We start from the raw sequence: 9,590 nt of genomic DNA, 5'->3' as shown, positions 1-9,590 counted from the left end.
GAAGCCGCTTGACCACCAGAATCGTCGTATGTTCGTGAATTGGGCTGAGCAACAACTTTTCAATTACAACTATTTTAAACAAAAAAGGTCGCAAAATTTTCATTGAAATTTAATTTTATTTTGTAAAAATGTCAATCAATTTAATTTCGTAAATTATAAAATGTGTACACAGTTTCGTAGAATTTGGATTTTCATCGAAAAATCATCTTCAGCGATGAATCTCATTTCTGGCTGAATGCTTTCTTTAATAAGCAAAATATAGGTTATTGGTCACGCAGCGATCCACACGTACTCCATTAGTCCCGAAAAAATTACCGTTTGGTGCGGTTTATGGGCCCGTGGCGTCATTGGACCGTACTTCTTCGGAAATTATCAATACCGGCAAAATATTTGTCTGAATTAGATGGTATGGACTTGGACAATATGCGGTTCCAAAAGGACGGCGCCACAAGCCACACAGCGAATGACACAATCGATTTATTGAAAACTAAGTTTGGTGAACGTGTTATCTCGAAATGGCCCAGTCAATTGGCGCTTCAGTCGTGCGATTTAAAGCCGTTGGACTATTTTCGAGTGGTCTATACCAACAAGACATCGACGATTGATGAGCTTCGTTTGAATATCGAATGTGAAATTGCAGCAGTATCGGCCGATTTATGGTTGAAAACCGTCAAAAATTGGGTTTAGGTCGAGTGGGTCGAGTGTACTTTCACAGGAATAAAGAGTTTCATTGAAATCATCCGCCTGTCTTTTAATAACGTTGGTTTGCATTTTCTCACGATTCTCCGTCTGGTCACTGCCTTTCACAGCTTTGGAGTATCAATCTAGAGTTTAATCCTACTCCATTTTCGATTTCTTTGCAATTTGACAAAAATTTGTACCAGAAAAGAAAAAACAAGAGTAATGGAATTTTTTCGATTTTCTAATTTTAAAAGTTTATTCCACAAAAATAATCACAATACTGGACAACTCAAAATCTGTTAGAGAGGATCTCTAAATATTAGTAGTTGTTGCACTACCATTGCCCTAAACATAACTGTATGGGCACATTAATATTAAAAGCTGTGTTTTGATATAGGATGCATGTGGCCTAAAACTGGTTTTAAAACAGGTCTAAAGTATACAACGAAAATGACCAAACGTTCAGAAGACTTTGTGCACAATGTGTCGGTCAGTGTGTGAATTATCTTCACATAATTTCGAATATACTTTACTAATTATAACTATACAAATTTCTGATTAATTAATTTTACTAGATTCATTATTATATCTTCATGATATAATAATTTTTTCACAGAACTGATGAAAATTACTCAATCCGTATTTAAAAATAAATTCGCAAACAAAGTAATTTTTGTTTGCCATGAAAACCTAACCTAACCTAAAATTTGATTGTAATTTACTGACAATTTCTTGGAATAAGAACTATTGAAGTGTTACGAAGTTTTTAATACAAAGTTTTACCAGCGCCTGAAGTAATTTCCGGAGCTTCGTTTCTTGTGAGTTGTAAGAATATTAAATGTTTGTCTACATCCAAACTTATCCCTACCTTACTTGTTTAACATAAAATTTCACTAGCACCTGAAGGAATTTCCCGAACTTTCATTCTTGCAAGATTATAAAACTTTCAGTTACACCCGAACTTAGCTTACTTACTTGTTATACCTGTAGGTATGAGTCGTATTTTACAAGTACAATTCGATTTCAAGTGGTTTCACATGTCAAAATTGCTTCTGAAAAGCAATGTAACTGAATCAATGTCCACGCAGAGATTACACTTTTCCACTTTTGGAAATCTATGGATATATGCGCACATGAGGAATGAACATAAAATTTACATAATTGAATATATTATTTTACGGCTGGCGAATTGTGTATGCATCGCACGCGCTTCGAGAATTCTGACAGTTTTGGTGTTAAATGAGTTACGCTCCGCCATAAATTAAATTCATCTCACTGCATATTTATGTGCAAATAGTAAATCCAGATGTATTCTGCAAAAAGTCAGAATTTTCAATACATATAGCAAAAACATGACTATGTCATTGGTGTACCCAGCCGGACTTCGCAGAAAATAAACCGCAAAATGTTGTTTATATCTGCTGTGCGTAAAATGCATAATTTACGTAACGTAACTACGTTAACCTGAACTGAAAAAATTACAAATGATTATATAAAATTTATATATTTTTGCTTTAAAAATGTAAATAAATTCAATAGTTTTTTTACCTAACGGCTATTTGTGTCAACCGAAACTAATCGAGACAGATATAGAGTTACATATAAATTGTGACAAAAAAATAGCCGAAACATAGAATAAGAATGTGATTATATCAACTATTTCATCGAAAGTGGCACATTTAAAATAATTCAGGTGAGTTTAGCCAAATCTTTTTCAGGTAAAGAGACACAACTAAATAAATCAGAAAATTTACGATTTCTTTCAGCAATAGCAACACAACTACAATCCCTTAAGTAATACTGCTAAGCGAGGCAAACGACGCAATTAATAACAAGTAAGAAAGTGTTAAGTTCGGGTGCAACCGAACATTTTATTATATTGCAACTTGCAAGAATCAAAGCCAGGGAAATTCTTTAAGGTGCAAAACCAATAATATAGAGTAAAGTCAGCCGGATGTTCAAAAATTATGAGATTAGTTATAAAGGGGCTAGGCCAAGATACACTGTTATGAATGAAATACGCTCTCTTATTTTCATTGGGATAGCTCACATATTGGCTGATATATGCGTTACAAAGTTACCCAGAAGTTCGAAAATCTTTTTATTAAGTATATGGGGGCTAAGGGAAGTATTGGTCAGACTAAATCCATTTTTGACATAGAGACATACCATTATAAGAGAAAGATTATCCCTTCATTTCAGTTACACATATCACACATTGACCGATAAATACTCGGTACCTTAGAACAGTTTTTTATTGACTTAAGTTTTGGTCATAAGGTGGGACGCACCAAAGACATCATTCGTGCAAAGTTTTATCCCGTTATATTAATTGCATCTTTAATGATGTACTGGAATCCTAACGAATCAAGTGGAATTTAAAATTGTCCTATTGCGTTCATTTTCATAATGTCAAAAGAATGCCACGTACTAAATTTTGTCGTAATCGGTTGATCAGATCCCGAGATATGGGATTTCACCAAAAAGTAGGCAGTGCCACGCCCATTGTCAAATTTTCACACCGGCTCCCATAAAGCTCTTTCATACCATCTCGGTGGTGAAATTTAATCTCTCTGGCGTAATTAATTATTAAATTATTATTAAGTTCTTATACGATCTGTACTCAGCGAATTTTTTTTATTATAGCTTAAGTGGTTTAGGAGATAAGTATGTACATTACTCTTGCTAAAAGGCGCGGCCACGCCCACTTATTCAAAATGTTTGCAACAGTAGCAAGGGGCGCACTGCAATCCAAATTACAGTTTTATATCTTAATTTAGTGCTTAGTTGTGGCACTTTATATTTTTTCTGTTAATGGCGATTTGTGGGCGTGGTGGTGGTTCTACTACGCTCATCTACGAACTTGAAATTTTTTTGTATGTACTATAGAACCCACATGCCAAGTTTCATCGAGATATTATAACTTTTTCTCAAGTTACTGCCTACATAGACGGACGGACGGACAGACGGACAGTCAACCGGATTTCAACTTTTCTCGTCATCCTAATTATATACATACATATGTACACGCTATATATGTATATCTCGATTAATTTTATGTGATACGTACAAGCGTGAGGTGAACAAAACTATAAATCTCTGTAGCATCTGATTGCAACAGTATACAAATTAATAATGAGTTTTGAATTCTTTCTCAACATTTTTATATCCCAAGGTATAATTAGTTTTCCATGAAGTTTGTTATACCCAGAAGGAAACCTCGGAGACTCTATAAAGTATACACTCGTATATGCGATCTGATCAATTTTGACTATTCCTTTTGAACTGCGGGCGTAAACCAAATCGATATACTCGTATTATACCTTTTTATAGAAGTGAAATTTGATCTTCACATGTTTATTAGTCTAAAGATCGAAAATTTGCACCATGAGAGTCCACTGGATGGTCACCTATGGTAATAACATCGAAAAATTTAATGATTGAAGCTATTAAAAGTAATGCAACGAAGGCACAGAAACTTATTACAAGTGTGTTGAAAATTGGATTAATCGTTGGTATATTTGTATTGGCTGAAATAAGCCTACATTGATGGCGATAATAACAATTTTTATTAAAAAACATGGTAAATCATCAGCGCGACGAGGTGATGCATGTCTGTCTGTATGAACGCGAACTACTCACAAAATTTTTGAGAACTTTGGTCACACTCTTTTCTATTCAAGCTACACATTGATGCGTAAAGCGGCCATACAAACTACCTGATCAAAACTCTTTTATGCAGTTGTGTTTAATACTAAGTTTGGCTTATATTACAACATGTGAAGAGTGATTCGAATATGGAGAAGCAGGTGATCAACTGTATAATATTATAATATGGTATATAATATTTCGGTGTCATATTGCCAGGATATTCAGTTTTCTTTTAGTATGTTAAACTAGGATTAATTAGCCTTTGAGCTCTATTGATTAAACATAAAATTTAGAATTTTTAATTCAGTGTTGCTTTTTTCAAGAAATCGGATTTATATTCTGTTAAACACAAATTGCTTAACTAAATAGCACCCTTTTAAACTAACGCTAGCATGACTGCATTGCAATAGCATCTAACTTTCCAGCATTTTTTAATAGATGGTTAACAATGAATGTTACTCGTTCATATATATAAATGTATATGCAATGTGTATAGGTTTAACGACTGTCATACCTCATCGCAATTTTTGCCGTCAATTTTAACCGGTAAAATTGTTGGACTGAGTGCAGGTCAACATGTTGCAATAACCCAACCTCATCTTGGCTTTCAATGCTAGGTCGCCAGTTTGGTTGGACTGATTTGACTCGTTTTGACCCAAAATTTATGACTTCAAAAATTTTGCTGTGTGGTTTCAAATACGTTGGCGCTCTTTTATTTTCATCGCTTTCGTTGCACTCTGTTACGTACTTCTCCATGCACTGTATGCAAACACGTGTATACATTACCCATTATATTTAAGTGTTTCATGTACTTTGACCGGAACAGTGCGAGGCTTATGTACTCTCGAATTTATGTTTATAGTTGTATCATAAAACGCATTTACTGCAATTTCGTCAGACTCCGGAAAGACGAAAGGGAAACGACGAGCTGGCGATAGGCTTGTAACCAAAAGCTATGTAGACTGCTGATCCTGTGGTTGTCCACAAATTGCTGCACTTTAACTTGGTTCTGACGATAAATACCTGTTAGAGCAAACCAAATGAACATTAAATGATATTTGTATATATATACATATATTTGTATGTAAATGTTTATGTGCTCAACCTACCCCTTAAAGTAGTTCTGGTTGGCTTAAATAGATATTAAACTTTAATTCATTCTTATTTATTACAATATAAAGGAAAATAACAAGAATAAAGTAACATACTAGCCTCAATAAGATTGAAAGTTGAGTGAGATATAATCCAAAATTTATAAATATAAGAATATTGCGTCTGAAGGAGTTATATATTTTACAATAAACGTCGAATCTTTGAATGCTTTTATTAAGTTCACTTTTTTTTCCAAAAAACCTCGTATGTACATATGTATATCGATAATCAAGGAAGAAGAGGAAAGCAGAGGCGTTGCCCCGAGCATTATAATTGAATTAGAATGAAATTTAGGTTTTTTAACAATGCAGATACTTATACTATTTATATATTAAATATTTGAAAATTATTGTTGGTTGTGATTAGTTACTAAATTAAACAAATTATTTGAAATTGCAAATTGTTCAAAAACAAAAATCAATTTTCTTTGGTTTTTGAAATTGAAGCTTATTTTGGTGGTATGCGCAGAAAATAAACTGGCAGAGGTAAATTCAACACTATCAACACCACAATACATTTGTTACTTTCCCCGTAAATAGAACTCGTAAAGCGGTAATAGTAGACGATGGAGTAATTATTAGGATAAGATAAGTATCTTAAGTCCGTATCTTGCCAAGAATAAGAGAACAATAAGAAGTCGGTTGGCCGAAAAGCCTTTCTTAAGTCAGCATAGATTTTAGTGACTGGCTGTCTACCATACATAAACTTTTGTAATGCCAGATAGTGGTTCAGTTTAATAAGAGCTGAAGTTTTCGTCATATAGGGATCAACGCTTTCTTGCTGGGTTTTGTCCTGAGCCTAGTTTTTTAAATCCAAACAACGCGCTTGGTATTCACCGAGGTGCGTAGCAAGGCTTCCTTTTCGATCATGTTAACGCATCCAATGACGCTGTCTTTTATACTGGCATCCCAATCCGGTTTTTTCCATAATTGACCTCCATATTGGGGGAATTCTTTCCTTGGTGTTATATAATTACCACCAGATATATTATTAACAAAGATAGAAGTAGATATACATCTCCTCCCCTTGTGTGTTATACTCGTACTAAGCAAATTACCAGGAAGAGAAACATGGATATCGCCTGCTCGTACTTCTAGATTTACTATAGAAACTAGCCCAAGTGCTATGTGGGTATATACAAGCACTTGGCACTTGACAACGGCCCGTATTGTTCAGACCGCACCCGGGAGTAATGCTGGTGATCAAACCTTCAAGCATTAAACATATTGGCTGGAGATTCAAAAGGTCCGAGTAGCTTCTAAGAAGCCATGAAAAAAAATTCACCACGACTCCAATTCAGTTTTCGGCACTAACAAAATGCTAAATAACCAAATATGTGTGAAATTCTATAAATTCACTTTACAGAAAAATTAATATTTTCAATGTCATACAAACTGTCAAGAAAATATCGGGAATTCTACATTTCCCCCTCTCATCTCCTGCTTATTTGGAAGACATGTACAATTTTTTTCCTAGATTGGTACAACTGTCCTTAATTATGATGCCAAAAATTAGCATGATCTGTTAACCAGTGTGTTTATATCAGTCGATTTCAGTAGTGTTTGTCGAATTTTACAAAAAATTTTAACGAATTTCTGTTAAATTTTGGCCAAATACTCAACAAATATCATTGAGCAAGCAGCGTATTCTACCTTCGTGTAACTTGGTATTCAGCAAATTTGCACGACCACTCCGAGGACACCGTTTTCACTCAATTGACGACATCAAAACAAATTCGACGAGAGAGCTGAAGGCCATGCCGGAAAGTGCCTATAAAAAATATTTTGACGATTAAAAGAAGCGTTGGTACATGTGCATTGCTTCAAATGGATGTTACTTTAAAGGCGATGAATAAAATTTGGATGATGATTGAAAAATTTTCGTTTTATTTATACTACTTGACAGTTGACACACACACACAACATTAAATTCAAGAAAACTTGATTACTTGTTTTCATTAATATATAGACAGTGACCGATATTATAATATGAAAATGGAATTATAAGGGAATTAGGCGTGGTGGTAGGGTGAGCTTTACCAAATTTTATGAAGATATCTCAATTATAACTCAATATATTACTTTGTCGGACTGGCAAGCATACGAAAATCTAGAATTAGATTCGTCTCATCATCCTGATCGTTATCTATCTCGATTAAATTTATATTTTATAACTTCATACTATAAATATACGTATTGCAAACGTTTTGCAATTTTGGTGTTTTCAAATGGTGCCAATGCTTAAAAATCGTTCAAACTGTTTATCTCACCTTTTTAGGTAAATAGCAGTGTCTTTTTACAATTCTAGAACTAAATACAGTGGACTCGCGATAATATGAACTAATTAAAAACAGGACTGTTAATTTTTGCGAGATTGTTCATATTTACGAAAGGTGCAAAAACGAAAAAATGTAGTATTAAATCAATTTCTTTTTATTTTAAACTTCAAAATAAACTTGTTTTATTAATTTTTTTCGTTACTCAAGTAAAACAATGTTGCATGTAAACAAAACAGTTTAGATATAATTTCATAATATACATATTTTAATTTTATAAGAAGTTGAAGCTCATTTTGGAAGAAAATCGGTAATCCTCTTTTGCTGTTTCTTTTGTTCAACCACCTTAAAAACTGCTTTTTCCCTTAGGTTCTTTAATACATTTAATTCCTTTTGTTCAACCATTTCACTTTGAACCCATTCCAAAGCATTATTAAATATGTCAATAGCTTCTCTTGCTGTAATCGTCTTTTGCGACTCTGCAGTATAGTCGTCTTCGTCGGATATTTCTTGTATTTCATTTTCATTGAATTCAATAGCATCCTCGTTCCATTCTCTAACGTCGCAAGCAGTGATTCCAATCTGCAGTGAATATAAATATGTAGTAAATACAACTTTTTTGAGTTTACGTTTCTGATAAAACAAACCTCAGGTCTCAAGTTTTGTAAAAGGATGGCTGCGCTCTCCTCCAAGTTCCCCACATTCATATTCAAGTTCCTTCAAAGGATATTCAATCTCAATTCAATTCATCTTCAGGATCTTCTTGATTTTCAAGCATACTCAAAACATTGTTCCAGCATTTTGATAGCACAGCCTCATCCACTTTATTCCATGCAGATTCAAGGGTAATAATAGCGTCCTTAAGTGAAATTTGCTTAATAGACTCTAGCAAGTCACATCCTGTTGCAGCAACGGAGGCCAAAAGACTGTTTCTGTAATACAGTTTTGTAATCCTGATTGCATTTTGGTCCATGGGTTGTATAAGGGGGGTGACGTTGGGTGGCATAAACATTGCTAAAATTGCTAATTCATTCTCAGGTGGATGCGATGAAGCGTGATCAATTAAAAGGTCAGCCTTAACTGGTAGACCTTTTTTTGTCAAAAATTTCGTTACCTACATAAGTTGTAACACACATACATAAGTTGTAAGCTACTGAAATACGAGTTAAAACTTACCTCAGGTATGAATGAACGATGGAACCAATCTTTGAAGATAGCGGCAGTCATCCAAGCGGACTTTGAATGTCTATAATGAACAGGGCAGTCAAACCCCTTAAAACAACGGGAGTTTCTGGCCTTGCCTATCACAAGGAGCTTGAGTTGATGAGATCCTTCCGCATTTGAACAGCACAAGAATGTTATTCTTTGCTTTTCCATCTTTGCTCCTGGGGCTGTTTTTTCTAATGATGATACATACGTCTTTTGTAGTAAAAGTTTCCAAAATAAACCGGATTCGTCGGCGTTGTAAACTTGCTCCCGGCTTAAACCAAGCTCTTCCATTTTCGTCTTTAGAGCTTTTTTGAATGGATCGACCAACTGGGGCTGCGAAGATAGTTTTTCCCCAGAAACTTGGAGCAACCGAACGCCATATCTATTTTTGAAATTTTGGAGCCATCCATCACTGGCATTGAAATCAAGGCAATTTTCTTTAATTGTACAATGAAGAACCTTCGCCTTTTCTTTTAACATCAGTCCGCTCACCGGGAGTTTTTTGTCCCTCATATGCAAAAACCATCTATACAACGATTTTTCTAATTTTGGATACTCTGATGGACGCATAGTTTTCCTTTTTCCAGAACCCATAAATGTATTGTTAACACATTTAAGGATA

The 9,590-nt window shown here is 34.4% G+C and overlaps 1 protein-coding gene across 1 annotated transcript; it reads right to left on the bottom strand.

The window, feature by feature from the left end:
- Nucleotides 1–8,495: 8,495 nt before the first annotated feature.
- LOC120766758 (jerky protein homolog-like) lies at nt 8,496–9,259 on the bottom strand. The gene is made up of 2 exons (XM_040092432.1): nt 8,936–9,259; nt 8,496–8,873 (listed from the first exon to the last, which is right to left on the bottom strand). Exons 1-2 carry the CDS (start codon nt 9,257–9,259, stop codon nt 8,496–8,498), a joined length of 702 nt encoding a protein of 233 aa, XP_039948366.1.
- Between the last annotated feature and the right edge of the window lie 331 nt (nt 9,260–9,590).

This window comes from Bactrocera tryoni, chromosome 1 (genome assembly GCF_016617805.1).
Source record: "Bactrocera tryoni isolate S06 chromosome 1, CSIRO_BtryS06_freeze2, whole genome shotgun sequence".
NCBI classification, from domain to species: Eukaryota; Metazoa; Arthropoda; class Insecta; order Diptera; family Tephritidae; genus Bactrocera; species Bactrocera tryoni.
Note: the sequence above shows the minus strand (reverse complement) of the source record. Positions and strands in the feature narration are given on the sequence as shown.